We start from the raw sequence: 16,801 nt of genomic DNA on the forward strand, positions 1-16,801 counted from the left end.
TTCTCCTTATTTTAATATTTTAGACATCCATAAATTATGGTGAAGAAAAAAATGCCGCGCTGGTGGAAACAACAGGAGACTTCACTTTTGCTTTCACTTTCGAGGCTGGGCACGGACTGCAGCGCAGCTGGAACAGATCCGCGCTCAAGCACACAATATGCTGAAAATTGCCACAAAGGTAAATAAATAACACTGAATGTGTCGGGCCGGAAAGAGTAAAGCTTATTTAAATTATATATTAATAAACTAGTGTATTCTGAGTCAGTGTAACAAAAATCCTTTTTGGACGCGCCTTTAAAGAGAAATTTATCTTTTCGGATTACATAATGAGAGAGTTTTTGTTTTCTATTTGTTTTATTTCGTTAAGTAATAATTTAAAACTATTTTATACGTTTTTTTAAGTGCACACAAATAAAAGTACACCCTTTACAGTACCGAATGATGTATTAACCTACTCTTACCTTTGTGAGCAAAATTGACAGATCATTTTAAATTGCTTCCACTGAAAAAAATGCACTGGCGCCCATGTCCTGCGTCTTCAGCTTCCACTCTCTGCACAAACTATTGGATATGCGCCTAATACCGCACATTTATCTCTAAGTTTAACGTTTAAACTAACATTGTTTTATACTTGAACTATTTCATATCTATAGATTTTATGCAAATCGTGATGATTTGAGTAGGCAAACTGATCAAATTAACAGACTGCAGTCTACCGCTGGGCGCTGTTCCTTAAAAATAATAATAATAAAATAAAATAAAAACTTACATTTTACGAACAAAAATGCTCCAAACGTTTTTTTTCTAAATTAAGTTAATAAAAAAAACGAAAGTATAATCAATTTGCCATTACATACAAAAATGAAGTATTTTGATTTTAAAATAGCAACGCGTGCCATCAGTGTCGCGCCCTAATGTCGACTATGATGGTATAATGTTAGAGCACCCTCATTAATTTAGGAAGCACCCTCAGTGATTTAGTTCTGGAACCGGGCCTGCTTGTGTGCCAGTATGCATATGAATTAATATGAAGCATCTGTAAGAGTCACGTCCGTAACGGTCACGTCCGTAACGCATTATTATGGCTGATAAGAGCAAAGAATTGAGATGGGCTGTTGATCATAATAAGCATGGCCATAAGTTGGCTTTGTACAGAAAGTTTCAAGTTAATTGCATTAGTAATTACTAAATTAAATAAACTTAATCTTTAAAACGTTACGGACGTGACACAACGCTGAAGCGTCCTGACGTCATAAATCTAGCCCTTATAAATCCAAAAATCATAGCTGTTTCGACAAAGTGAGTTTATTTACTTTTCATACAGGCCTCCATCTTTCTACAAAATACTTACTGTTGACACAATTAAAAAATATTCAGTCTTTAATCTCTCATTTGAAACCATGAAATACAGTCGAATGAAAATGTAATTTTTAGTGGTGGGCATAGATTAATTTTTTTAATCTAGATTAATCTAGATTAAATCTTGAAATTAATCTAGATTAATCTAGATTAAAATGGCTAATTTGAATTCTGCTGAAGGCATTCAGAATATGTGTGCTACCCAAATAATGACTAAAAGTAAGTCTTTGAGAACGGGTTTCTCAAGCCAGGTGGCGCATAGACCAGGCGCTCATCTCCTGTTTCCAAAATGCATTACAAACTGCTTGACAATTGCATTTACAACACAATTAACTATACAAACTTGTGTAACCAAGTACTTCTGCGCAAAAGGCTGTACGACGTGCGCGTTCCAGTAAAATATACAGGCGCGCGGGTATGGATAGCCTATCTGCGTGCATCTTACAATAAACTGCGTTGCTTTTAGAAGCGTCAATTCAGTTGTTGCATATAGTTTAATGTCTTTATTTCGGGATTATCAAAGTAAATTATAACTCAAATTTGAGATTTTACTGGGACACAGCAGATTTTCACTGGGGCACGTGCCCCAGTAAAAAGGGTATAGCAATGCACGCACCTGCCCTGAAGCGGCTTCATAACTGCATCCATGTCTGCGCGTCTCATTTGTGGTCATTTCACAGAAGTTGAAGACTTGTTCTCGCCCCCTACAGTGCAATTCAACTAGATATACGTCATCCGCGCTAAAATATCAAAGTGAAAGTCATCATATCTTGCGTAGTTTAGACCCAGCTCCCAACCCAACTTTGAGAATAGATTAACGGCGATATTTTTTTTATCGCGCGATATGAGTCTCACGTTAACGCAGCACGTTAACGCCGATAACGGCCCACCTCTAGTAATTTTACAATAGGTGCACCCATCATACGTGGTGGAAAAACATAGCAATTTCCTTCAAATTTCTATTAAAGCACGTTGATGCAGCTAAATACAGACCTAAATGCACAACTTAAACAGGGTTTTGTTCTTTTTGTATAAACTTAATTTTTTCATGGTAAGGTTGACATTTGCGTGGAATTGCTCAGTAGGCTACATCAAGCGGTTAAAATAATGTGGCAAAAATACACGCAAATCCGACCCAAATGTTTAATGTCATGATTAGGGGTGCAACCTAAGGAGCGAAGCGCGATTCAAACTGCGTGATTCACAAATTGATTCCTCTTTAACTTCTCTTGAACGGAAACATACATACAAAGTTATGTTTAAATACCTGTTGTTTTATTCTGGTAAACACATTCGGTTATGTTTTCAGTGAACCGAAACAGCTGAGAAAGAGATGCGTGCCAGTATTAGGTACATGCATTAGGCCTTAAAGAGGCAGCATCCTATAAATACCTGCAGTGAGAAGCACTAGTTATTTAACAATGAATTATTAAATGTCTTTACCTGAATACTAGTATTATTGATTTTATTAGTAACTTTATGTTGTATTCATCTACACTTGTCATTTGTGTAACTGTTCTTGTTTTGTTACTGACTTTATTAGTTCAGCTAGTTTTTGCTGTGGATTAGAAGTATTTAAAGTAAGCATTCAGTAATTAATAAACAACAAAACTTTTTTGTTTTGTTTGTTTTTTGCTTATACAGCTCCCTTCGTATTAAAACCATTTAATAACGTGACACTCATTATCTGGTTCTTGCCTAAAAAGACAGGTATATAATGAGCATTGTTAACAGATTACACAAAAGAGTTTAGTCAACCTCTGCCTATGGAGAGAGAAAAACGTTTTCAAAAGCACCCCCTTCCCCTACTTTTTTCACAAATTGCACCCTGGTCTGCATATGTTTAGAATAGATAATAATAAAAGTGTCCTAAAATGGAAGCAAATATAGTGGGAGACTACACATATAATATACATTTATGTAATATTTAATACTCTGACCTTTGTGGAGACATTTAAAGATGACTACTTTAGGCATGACTTTGGATTTATGTGAAATGGTTAATGTTAACATTTAACTGAGGTTAATAAATGCTTTAGATGTATTGTTTATTGTTTGTTAATTTCAACATTTAGGAATATATTTTTAAAATTAAGTTTTGATCATTTTCATTTTATCTATTAACATTTCATCTTCAATATTTTAATGTTTACCTTATTTTCAGATGGCAAAGGCTTTGAAGAAAGTGCCAGTGTGGGAGTATTTCACTGAAGTATCACCAGGAAAAGCACAGTGCAATATCTGTGATAAAATCATCAGCATGGGGGCATCAACGTCCACAAGTAAAAATACCACAAACATGTGGTCTCATCTAAAGCACATCCATCCACAAGTCAGCGAAGAAGCAAAGAAAAAAAGGGACAACAAGACAGATCCTTCTCAGCCAACTGTGTCTCAACTTTTTGAACACAAAACAGGGTGGAAGGACATAGATCCAAGGTCTCTTAAAATCGATGCAGCAATCATTGAAATGATTGCCATCGACAACCAACCACTTTCTGTGGTTTCAGATGTTGGATTCAAAAGACTTATGTCCCTTATGGAACCCAGGTACAGAATTAAAAACGAAAAGTTCTACAGAACAAAAATGCTTGATGAAACCTACTCAAGGGTTTTGACAAAAATCAGAAGTGAAGTGACGAAGGACAAGGCCCCATTTATGGCGTTCACAACGGACTGTTGGTCTGGAGCTACAGAGTCACTGATGAGCCTAACTGGGCATTTCATTTCTGAGGACTGGTCGAGAAGGCAAGTGGTGCTAAATGTCAAGCCTATGATTGGATCACACTCAGGCAGTTATATTCAAGAAACCTTCCTTAACATGTTAGGAGACTGGGATATCGCAACAGAACGTGTTGTTCTTGTCCTAAGAGATGGGGGAGCAAACATGGTAAAAGGAATGAGGCTGGCTGAACTTCCTGATTTAAGCTGCACTGCTCACACCCTTCAGCTCATTGTAAATGACGGCCTATCTAGTCAGAGAGCTGTTCTGGACATTATTGCCATATTGAAAAGCTGTGCAACTCACTTTGGCCATTCTGTATTGGCAAAACAGAGGCTAAGAGCCATTCAGGAGGAAGTGGGTGTGCCAGTGCACAACGTCATCCAGGCTGTCACAACTCGCTGGAACTCAACGCTTCACATGCTTCAACGAATGTATGAACAGAGACGGGCACTGAATGTGTATGCTGGTGAACACGGCCACATCAGCTGCTTATCTGCCACACAGTGGGACATTGTTTGCAACCTGATCGATACACTGGATCCCATCGAAGAAGTCACAATGGAGATGAGCAACTCTGGGACTTCAGCATCATGCATTATCCCCAGTGTGTCTGTTCTGAAGCTGATGCTGCGGGAAGAGGGACCATCCTCAGCAGGCATCAAAACTTTGCGCAAGACCATGCTTGACAGTCTGACAAGGCGGTTTTCCAAAGCAGAGGAGACAAAAATTCTTGTCCTAGCAACACTCCTTGATCCCAGATACAAGGCTCGTGCCTTTGCGTCTGAAGAAACACTTGAGAAAGGAAAAGAATGGCTAAAAGAGGAAGCTGAAGAGTTTACCAAGCTCAGAGATGATGATCCATGCCCTCCACTAGAAGGATCTGAGCAGGATGAGGGTTTGGATCCAGAGACAAAGAAGCAGAAAATCCATCAGCCCACTTTAGTGGACACTCTGTATGCCAGGGTCCTTGGTGCCACAGCTGTCTCTCACGAGATGTAAAGCTTTGAGACTGAGCTTGAGTGGTATTTGTCAGAGCCTGTCATTGAAAGAAGTGACATGGCTCTGCAGTGGTGGCAAAAAAATGAAACAAGATACAAAACACTTGCACATCTGGCAAAGAAATTCCTGTGCCCCCCACCATCCACTGTGCCTAGTGAAAGGGTGTTCAGTGAAGTGGGCATGCTTTATGAAGCCAGGAGGAGCCGACTCACTGGACACCATGCACACCAGCTCTGCTTCCTCCATTATAATTTGAGGCTTCTTAACTTTGAGTATTAAAATAGAACTAGAAATGGACCATGCTCCACTTGAATCTCTTGCAGTTCTTTAACAGGACTAGTTAAGTTTCTCCTGTTTCACAAGTTCAAATTTGTTGTTATTTGGAGTGCCTTTTATTATTCAGTTTGTATGTAACATTTGTTACAGTTTGAAAGCATGTCTTTAATTTACCTTAATATTTATTAAGTTATTCATTTTTATTTCATATAGCACATTTTCATGATTCAGTACTGTTTTTTTGTTTGTTTTTTGTAATAAAGTTCAGTACTATTTTACATGGAGTGTTGTGTTTTTATTTAGGTTTTTTTAAACCAGTATCCATTATAAAAACTATCGGTTAATTAATCGGTTATCGGCAAGTCCGGTCCAACCTAGCTATCGGTATCGGTAAAATTCAATATCGGTCGACCTCTAATAGAAAGCGCGCTTTGATGCATCCAGTGTAGAAATGGCATTAGGATGTGGCAGACCGTTTTCTTCTGCAAGTTTCAGCTCAAACATATTCGGTTTAAACTTGTCTTAATCAAACGCCCCGCAAAACCACCTCGGCGCCCCCCTTTCAAAATTATTGCTTTCAGCGTCCCCCGATGCTCTCCCAATGCCCCCTTGGGGGCGGTACCGCCCCCGTTGAGAAACACTGCTCTAAAGGCTACGGTCATCCCTGTCACTTGTGCACCTTTTTCCGGCCACATTTTTCCCTTCATCTGAACACTCTGTTAATATACTTCGATACTGAGCTCTGTAAGCATCGAGTTTCTTTTGAAATTGCCTTTTGAAACTTTTCTTCCTTATGGAGGGTGTTAATGATGGTCTTCAGCACAACCGTCAAGTCAGCAGTCTTCCTCATGATTCTGAAGCCTACTAAGCCAGAGACCATTTAAAGGCTGAGGAAACCTTTGGAAAAGTGTTTTGCGTTAATTAGCTGACTAGATTGGGACACAGGGGAGCCTACAATGTTGAACTTTGTCATGATATTCAAATTTTGTGAAATACTGGATTTGTTTTTATTTTATTATCTATAATCCATAATCATTCAAATTTAAACAAATAAGGATTTGAAATATTTCACTTTGTGTGTAGTGAGCATGTGTGTAGTGTAATGAATATAACATACAAGTTTCACTTTTTGAAACAAATTATTGAAATAAATGGACTTTCCCTCGATATTCAAATTTAATGACTGTGTATGTTTGTGTAATATCTGTAAGTGCAGATATGATGATAATATTGCACAGATTATATTGATTTGTGATCAATCACAATGTATTCCCAAATACATTGTAACAGGGCTGCCAACTCTCACACATTCAGCGTGAGACTCACGCAATTGACACTTTTCACACGCTCTCACGCCACACATCCATTTTCTCACGCAGTCAAAAGCACCCTCAGTTAAAACAGTAATAATATAAGATATTGGCTAAACAGATTTGGCTAAAGCTCCAGTGCGTATTTGTGTTTGTGCTCTGGAAATCGCCAAAAGACAACGTGTTTTCGTAGCGCTGAGCAATGTAGCCAATCACAGACATATATGTTGATCTAGAATGCCTGTGATTGGCCATTGCATTCTGAATTAACTCACCTCTAAACGCCAGATTGCACTTGCCAGTCCTCTCACTGTAAATAAGCGGTTCATTGATAATAAGAGGACGTTTGCGATTAACTGAAGCGACACGTTTTAGTGATTATCAAGGAAGGGCTATTGCGCACTCCAAGGCTACATATAATCCGTTAAGAATTTGAATAAAAGTTTTGTTTTTCGTCCTCCTAAGGGCTGTATACCGGGTACAGGAAGCAAAGTTTCGAGAGGGATAAATCTCATGAATGTAGGATTCTTTTTCGAAAATGAGAAAAATTTATTTTCTCAGAACAGCAGACTAATATATCAACAGCAAAATATTTGAAATTTTTGTGTCAAAAAAATGACTAAATCTTGCAATTCTTTCACTGTAAATTTGCGTTTCTTGTTGTGGTAAAAAGTGAACAGTTTTGCATCACTGCAACAGTTACTTTACATCATTTTATGATAAAAACAGTATCACACACTGCTCATTCGAACGTGTGTAGCATCTTTGCTTGTATCAAGATTAAAATGCAGTGTTTAGTTCTAATTTTTAATGTTTTTTTTTTTATTATTATTATTATTATTAAAAATGTTTAGTTGTTGTAGTAGCAGCCTCTGCAAAAACTGTTTCATGGCCAGGAAAAATATTTATGGCTGCTAAATTTTCTCAAATCACCAAAAAATGTAGAAAACTGTAGAAAAAGGTAAAATAACATACCTGTGAAATACTTGTTTTTATTTACTTTACAGAATTGTTTTCAATATTACTGTTGTCAAGTCAAGATCAAGTCAATTGACCAGCTTTTTTCTTTGTTTAGTTTGCACACTGAAACTGTATTGGAGCTCTTAATTGTGAACTCTCAAAGTGCACCAGATAGATGAATTTAACTGTAAAATGTACAAAATTTTCTTACGGGGGAGCATGCCCCCGGACCCCCCTACAGGGACGGCTGTGGGAATTCTCACTCCAAGCTGAAGTCAAAAGTTGGCAGCCCTGATTGTAATCATGAGTAGCAGATCAACACAGCCTTTTAAAGGCCTTTAGCCTTAAATCACAAAAGCATTTACACTTGTCTTGTTAAAGCATATGTGGACAACATCTAGAACACAGGTTGCCTTTTAATGGCAAGTGAAAAGAGGGATTCATATATATTTTGAATATCTAATCTTCATCCCATTCCATGCATCACAAAAAATAAATGTGTAGGTTATTTGAATGTGGAAAAAAATAATGCTGCAATTTTTAAAACCTAAATCTCATAATGACTTCACATTAGTTGACCTTTGTCTTAGTATACGTTATTAGTGTTTGTTTTCACTTATTTACAATTATTTATCATATAGATTTATTATATTTTACGGAAACAAAATGATAAGAAATTAAGTGAGTTTTGAACCGTTGAAAAAGCCCCAGTAATGTTTCAATCTAATTACTAGTCATAATCAGATTCAATAAACAATCAGCTAGCCTATACATCTTTTTACATTATCAACAAACAGCTGTTATCCAACCTTAGAGGCGTCATCGCGATGTCCGTGTCCATGGTCGTGTTCCATACCGTCAACTTCCACCTCAAACACCCCTGCCATCTTCTACGTTAACAATCCGACTATTAAAAGACACTTCCGGGTTACACGCAACCTTCTTCTTCTTCGTCTTCTTCGTCTTCTTCTTCTTCTTAATCGTTTTTATTGGCGGATCGCAATCTTAAACAGAGCATTACCGCCATCTACTGTGGGCGATGGAATGTGTAGGGAGACTTGTATATCCCTACTCCCAGAAAATTCAGGACTTGGCCTTTCGATGTTGTTGCGTGTTCAGCTTCTCCATCTACAGCCCTAGGTACCTTCTAGCCCAGGGACGAAGGATAATAATAATAACCACAATAATAATCTTTATATTCTATGAAGTCCTATTAAGAAATAGTAGGCTAATAATAGACTATCACTTCTTACTGGATCTAAAAGTTCTTTTAATGTTAACTGCTGATCACAATTATTATTATTTTTTTTAAGTTCTTCAGTTATTTTCCTTCTATCCTCAGTATATCTATTGCACTGAAAGAGGACGTTCTACTGTTTCTCTGACTCCACACCAATCACACAGCCCTGTTGGGTGTTTTCCTATTATATTTAAGGTTGAATTAAGTCCTGTATGGCCCAGCCTTAGTCTTGAAGGAACACAATCTTCCTTTCTACTCCATCTTGATTACTTTCTTGTTTTAGACAAGTCAGCTAAGTCATTTTACTCGTTTTCTCTGCATAATCCATTCATAATCAAAGAAAAGTTTTGTGTGTCTAAAAGGACCAAGCGTCCATGTATTTCAGGAATGACTTTGAAAAAATACGGGAGTAAATCATAGACTGTAGGAGTAAATCGGATAAATATACGCGAGTCATTGCTATGATTGACAATAATAACCGGACGAAACATATGACAAGCTGATAGCAAAAAAAGAGCTGTGCATTAAATGATTCAGACTAAATTCAGAGTAAGAAAACTACAGCAGGAACAAGTGTGTGTTGGTTAAATATAGGCTATTTAATAGCTTTTACGTTTCAAGATAAAGCCTAAAAGATGTAGTTATTAAATTATATAAAATATTTCTAATTCATATCGATTCATATTGAGTGCATTATTTAATTCTTATACCATTAATATTTAACTTATTTAATTTGTAGTGAACTATATATAAGTATTTAAATAATTCACCCTTATAGACTGTTTGTATCTGAGCTTATTTATTTATTTCAATGACTTTCTGCACTTGCTATACTATATACTTAAGAGCAGTAAATGTACTAAAATTTCTTATACTATTAATTTTATAATAGAAAAGCAAGATGTCTTGAAAAAATTAGGGAGTTGAAATGGCAGCTGCAGCCAATGATTGATCCTATGCTGCCATATTTTGGTTATAAGGGTAATTTCATATAATTTTTATCTTAAAAAGACGTAGTTTTTTGTGGAAAGACATTTTTTTCCATGTTGTCTTTATGAATGAAACGTAGAGTTGAAAAATAATAAAGGCTTTAAAATATTACAAGATTTTAAAAATGTGTTCATGACTATGAAGGCAACTTACTGATTATTAGGAATACGATTAAGATGTGCTTGAAGAGAAGTATCGTTATCTAGCTAACGTTAGACTAAATACGTTATGATAGTGTTTATCTGTCAGCATTTAAATGTACAACTATGCAGGTACACTGTAAAAATGATTTGTTGACTCAACTTGACTTGGTCAAGTCATCTTTTTGCAATGACTCAGTTAAGTTTAGCAAACACTAGGTGTCAAGTTCACTCAACTTAAACGTAGTTGTTGAAATAACTTACAGTAAGTTGAGCCAACTTACTATATCAATTAAACAACACTTGAAATTTTTTGAGTCAACTTTATTTTTTATGTTTTCTCAACCATTAACCAAGTCTAACTGACATAACATTTTTATTTTTCCAAAATATACTAACTTAACTACTTGAGTTTACCGGACTTCATTGCTTTGACAAGTAGTTTTAGGTATCTCTGGAATCAGATCTTTTTAATGAAATTAACACAACAGCAAAATTGAAACTCTTAGCATTTATTTTTTAAACAGATACATTGCATTTAAAAACCTTCACATATACACAGCTCACACAAACAAGTGTAAACTTCCCTATCCACAAACCCTATGCCTTCTATGCACCACATCTTAGTGCCAAAATAGTACAAATAACTCTCATTGTCATTATCAGATATTTCCATTGCATAAACAAGTGTACATGAAGAATTCACAATAAGCAGTGTTAAAAAATCTTCACATTAAACTATTAAAAAATGGTCAATTACCAATTGTAGAAACATGACAAGGAAAGAGGAAGCAGTACAAAAAAACAACAAAAACAATCTTTGGACAAAAAAATAAACAATACCAATGTTCCATTTAAACAATCAGATCTAAAACAACAATGCTCTTAAAAGGAGAAGTTAGTTTTCAAAACAAAAAATTACAGATCATTTACTCACCCCCTTCTCGTCCAAGATGTTTGTGTCTTTCCCTCTTCAGTCGATAAAATATTATGTTTCTTGAGGAAAACATTTCAGGAATTATCTCCATTTATTGGATTTCAATGGTGCCTCAGGTTTGAACTTCCAAAATGCAGTTTAAATGCAGCTTCACCCGGCTCTAAACGATTCCAGCCAAGGAATAAAGATCTTATCTAGCATACGATCGGTCATTTTCAAAACAAACTAACAATTAATATATTTTCTTGTCCAAGTCTAAAAATATATGGTAGAAATATTTTTTTTTTCTATACAACTGCTTTGCAAAGACGTGTATTGTGAAAAGCGCTAAACAAATAAACTTGAATTGAACTTGAAAATGATCAATTGTTTTACTAGATAAGACCCTTCTTCATTGGCTGGGATCATTTGGAGTCATTTAAATTTTGAAGCTGCATTTAAACTGCATTTTGAAAGTTCAAACGTGGGCGGGGTACTATTGAAATCTATTATATGGAGATAATTCCTGAAATATTTTTTATCAAGGAACATAATTTCTTAGTGACTGAAGAAAGAAATACATGAACAAGTAACTTGCTCTTCAAGGATTGAATTCTTGGGTGTAGAAGTCTGATGAGACTCCAATTAACAGATAAATCATAAGTGAATCTTTTGGGTAGTCGAGGTTTAATGTGAACACCAGGCCCATCAGGTTCAGAAAAGCATTAGGTACATCACTAAGGTGACGCATTACCAATTCTTCCTCAATCACCAGGGCATTGTCATTGTAGATGGCTGGGAGACGTTCCATCATATTGTCCACAACCAATAGGAGTCCAATCGCCACACCATTGATTCCATCCTCATCACGGTCGCTGGGCTTTATAGAACATAAACAAAACAAGGTACTATTACTCAAAAGCAATTACACAAACATAGTCCCCAGACCCCTGCAAATTAAGAGACCTGATGTTCAGTTTACACTTGTTTTTTCATAAAGCTCTATTCACACCAGTGTGTATTCCTTTTAAAATGCCTAACTTTGCTACGGTTAACATTTACACTACTCGTGCATTTTTGAATGGAGACTTTTGAATAAGCTACAGACCCCGTTTTAGTTTGAAAACTCCAGGGTTGCATTTTAGTGTAAATGGACCAAAACAGAGACTTTTGATAACGATGGCGTGGCTGCCCACATTCACTCTGTGTATGCTTAACCATCTTAAACAATAACATCATTCTAATTGTTGTATCAATATATATGTATAAATAGACGCCCCTTTCGAACGCTCCAAGCATGTAGATGCTTCTGACATCTAAGTAACAGGGCATCTACCTATACACATCTATGTCTGTACGATAGTCCCCTGCTGAAAAAACCAGCATATGCTGGTTTTTTCAGCAGGGTCATGTGACATGCGTTTTCAGTTGTTTAGTGTAGACTGAGAAACACAGTAAGCAGAGTAAACACCAGTGTAGACGAGGTTTTAATTTTAAAACACAAACGCACTAGTGTAAACGGGTTGTACATTTTTAAGCTTACCTTGCATGTCTTCATGAATTTTGTAGGAATCTCTCTCATCTACCCAGCAATGCTGCTGTCATCATCTTTTGGTTGTTGTCTGTAAAATATAGGATGGTTAAAGTACCAGCTTTATTCATGCAATCATTTGGTTTTCTTTATTCATTTATCTTTTCTCCCTCTCATCATGTCTTTCAAGTTTTTTATAACAAAAGTAAAATATAAATACAATTTTATAATATAGATAAAAACACAAAAACAATCATTTTAAATTTGCACATTTAAACTTGTATAATTTTTTTAATTTGTTACCTTTTTGTTCAGCACCAAAATAAGATTTAAGAGTGGCTGTAACATGCTCATGCCATTACAATCAGGGTTGTCTAATCTGCTTCTGGAGGGCCAATAATTTATTGCAGAGTTTAACTCCAACCTGGTTAAACAGATCTGTCTGGAAGTTTAAAGTGATCCTGAACATCTTGATTAGTTGGTTTAGGTGTGTTTAATTGGGGTTAAAGCTAAACTTTGCTGGATCTTGGCTCCCCAGGAGCAGAATTGGGCACCCCTGCCTTAGATTCATTGGGGTTGTAACAACACTTTAAGGGACAGGTTACCAAAAAGATGATAATTGTCATTTACTCACTAACATGCCACTCCAAAAAAATAAAAATGTATTCCATCAGATACAATGAAAATGATCAGTGTTAAACTGTCAAAGTCTGCATTAAATCAATATTTACAATATTTATTAAGGTGAACAATTAATCCATGCAAGTTAATCCTCTGAAAAAAAAATTTTTTTTGGTAATCTTAATCAAAATCTGATCATCTGCTTCCACTTTAGAATAGCATTCTTTCTGTTTCATTGTATGAAAATATGTCACTATCACTATTCGATTGATCTAGAAGAAAAGGGTCGTAGAGGTTTGGACAAACATGAAGGTGAGTAAATGATCACATTTGTTATTTTGGGCAGAGAAGGACTGATTTAAAATAAATGTACTTACATCATTATCAAGGCTCTCCAGTGTTGAAATCATATCTGGAATGTCCTCATGATGCTTTGACCTGAAAAACTGTATCAGCTTTGAGAGATGATCATCTAGGCCTTGAAACAAAACAGACTTGGTCCGGTCCTTTGATACAAGCCTGGTGATCTATAAAAACAAATGTATTTACAAATTTAACAAATTTCATTTGAAAGAATCGGTTAAAAAACGGTTCACATCACAAGTAATAATATCTATTTGTCCCAGCAGATGAAAATATGCTCAAACACATTCAAATAAAGTAATTCACAATCATAACATTATTTAAATCATCATCATAATCTTGAAAAAGTAACCAAGGCTGTTATGTACAAACAAATGTTTAGTCTTTAGCTTTGTACAGAAAGGAGGTTTCATCTAATAAAGCTTAACAAACGACGTGCATACAAAAATAAATAGCAAATTTCATTTACGTTTTCACAGAACAGTTATTGCATGTTCCTCATGTTAAAAGTGCTGTTTGATATAACTGATAGATCTTCATCTTCCAGTGAGCGCACGTTTTATTTGTTATTAACTTACATTTCGCCATATTCGCAGTGCCTTTACTGGAGATCCGAGAACCGTGGCCGTAACAGTTCGTTAGCTTTTAGCACACACACAAACGGTCAGTATCAGGTAACGTTACTTCTATACTCTTTGGTATCAGCTGTCAGCTCGTGTTCGTCAGTTCCCTTCCGAGGGAACTCTCACCGCGTCCCCTAGGGGTCGCTATTGGGGAACGCCGCAGCGTGACTTGTGTCTGAAGAAATGCATAGAAAAACTACATGAAATGGCCGGCAACAGCGTATGACGTCACCACGGCGCGCTCGTCGCCGCTGGTGCGTCACTACCGGGCGACACAGTATAAAGAGCCTCCGGTGTAAACAGATAATAACTTCGCCGTCTTCAGCTTCTCTTTGTCTGATCGTGCATTCCGGTAAGATTTATCTATTTATTTATCCTTTATTATGGCAAGCACTAGCAAGACGTTTAAGAAGTGTGCTGATCCTTGTCCGCGTTATTTAACGCCTGACGACACACACGATCTTTGCGTCTTCTGTTTGGGTGAGGAGCACGCACGCGATGTCCTCGAGGGGGCAACGTGTGTACACTGTGAGCGTTTTCCGATGAAAAAGCTCCGTTCTCGTCTGTCTCTCTTTTCGAGAAAAGATGAGCGTCCAGCTGTTCCCCACGGTTCAGGGCCTGCCGCTGCCGAGGCACGGAGGAGACTGGCTTCGTGGGGTTCCCAGCTGGATCTGGCTGATGAGCTACAGAAAGGACTTTCCTTTTCTAGCTCATCCGCCAGAGATGAGAACGAGCTCCTTGATTTTGATGACGCTATTTCTTTGACGTCATCAGACCCTGGAGCTAGTGCTCTTTTGGGTTCCACCCAAGATGAGCAGGAAATGCTCTTTGAAGACGAAGAAGCTGAGGCTGAGTCTTCCTCTATTTCCTGCCCTGCGTATGAAGAGCTTCTGGAGGTCATGGATCGGGCCACGGCAAGACTTGACTTGCCTTGGAGGCGTGGCAGAAAGGAGGCCCCGCGGGGCCGCCTGGATGAACGCTTCCTGTCTGGCCATCGCCTCCAGGCTCTGGTGAGCCTTCCCTTCCTTCCCGACCTCCATTCAGAGATCGAGAAGGTATGGAAAAAGCCGTTTTCTTCCCGCGTTTTTAAATTTCCTCTTGCTAATTATGCAAATATTGAAGGAATGCAGGAACACGGCTATGAGAAAATGCCCCCTGTTGATGAGACGCTAGCCAGCTATCTCTCAACAGGTGAGACATCCTCTCTTAAGGCTCCCTCTTTGCCATCAGCTCCCCTTCAGGTTACATCTAGCTTAAATGGCAAAGCATACGCAGCAGCAGGTCAGGCGGTGGGTGCGTTGCACACTATGGCGATGCTTCAGGCCTACCAGGCTGACCTGTTAAAGGACCTGGAAAAGGACAGGGACTTTCCCCTGACGAGGTGGCGGAGCTGCGCCGCACCACAGATCTTGCTCTCCGTGCCACCAAACAAGCCGCCGCCCACATGGGTAGGGCCATGGGCGGCATGGTGGCTACGGAGAGACATCTGTGGATAAACCTGGCCGACGTCGGGAGGAAAGAAAGGGGCTTTCTCCTCGATGCGCCGGTTTCGCCCTCTGAGCTTTTCGGTGCCTCTGTTGAGACGGTGGTCGAAAAGTTTAGGGAGGCCAGGGCGCGCTCAGCTGCCTTTAAAACCTTCATTCCTAGAAGGTCCAGGTCCGAACCCGAACAGACCAGGGGTCCTGATCCGTCTGGTTCCGCGGAACACAGACGGACGCAGAAGGCTAGTGTTGCAACTCGTGCCCCTCCACCACCTGCGGGTGGCTCTAGGAGACGGCGCGGACTGAGGGGAGGTAGACAGGATCTGAGGGAGGTGATTCAGATGAGACAACAGTCTCGAATGAATCAGAGCAAAAAATAAGATCTTTTTGCTGTCCTTCCTCGATCCCTCTGCCTCTCACTCGGTGATTCCCCTGTGAATTTTTTACGTCAGCTGGGAAGCTGCCCGGGCCTATGATGTTTTTGGCTGGTTCTGAGTGTTCAGAACCACCATTACTGATGGTCTGGAACTAAAAAACATAACAAACAGTACCTTTGGCTACTGTCCTAATGTGCAAAAATTTACACTTGGGGGTAGGTACGATCTGTTTTCTTATAACTCAGTCTGTCTGTTGTGTTTATGCTTTCAGGATGAGAGTCTGCGGCGGATGCTCCCCCTCTGATCCTATGGATTATGGTCATGGTCATTACCACAGGTTGTGCGGTAAAACCACCCTCACAGACATATGTTAGACACAGGACTTGTTGTCCCCATCAAGGTAAGCTCTCTGAGTTTCTTCAAACCTGAAATGTTTAACTATGTCCCTTTCTGGCCAATATGAGAATCCCATAATAACTACTCTCTGTAAGACCGGAGTTGAAAGGGCGGGCCTGTCAGCTAAAGCATCAGCACCGCATGAGTTCTTGTCTCCGTGGAGCAATTTCTCTAGTAATTATGCCCTGTTGAGACAGGAATTTAATTTCTATGGTACTCTTTCGATCCCCCTGAGGGTGGGGCCGATTCCATAAATAGCACCCCCTTTTCTGTGGCAAAGGTTATATTCAGAGTGCCGCTCTCGCTGACACAGCTGGTAAGCCTGCCCTCTTTTCAGATTGATTCTCATTCTTCAGGCCTCACGCACGAGCCGGGCTCTCCCCTTTCCGAGGAAAGGGTTCGTAATGAGCGCCCCTCGTCTGGATGGGCGTTCCTCCCTGGCCTTCAGGGTTAGGAGTCTGTCCTCATGTCCAGCCAGAAGCTAGGCTCCTCTC

General features: G+C 38.5%; 1 protein-coding gene across 1 annotated transcript in view; it reads right to left on the bottom strand.

Annotated features, from left to right (window-relative positions):
- Window positions 1-8,557, bottom strand: part of rnf121 (ring finger protein 121) — a 201,151-nt gene extending 192,594 nt beyond the window's left edge. Inside the window, exon 1 of the mRNA XM_073824615.1 lies at window positions 8,439-8,557. Within this exon, the coding sequence (XP_073680716.1) occupies window positions 8,439-8,516 (78 nt within the window). The 5' untranslated portion in view covers window positions 8,517-8,557. The remainder of the gene's footprint in view (window positions 1-8,438) is intronic.
- Window positions 8,558-16,801: the final 8,244 nt, after the last annotated feature.

Source organism: Garra rufa, chromosome 19, assembly GCF_049309525.1.
Source record: "Garra rufa chromosome 19, GarRuf1.0, whole genome shotgun sequence".
In the NCBI taxonomy this organism is placed as follows: domain Eukaryota; kingdom Metazoa; phylum Chordata; class Actinopteri; order Cypriniformes; family Cyprinidae; genus Garra; species Garra rufa.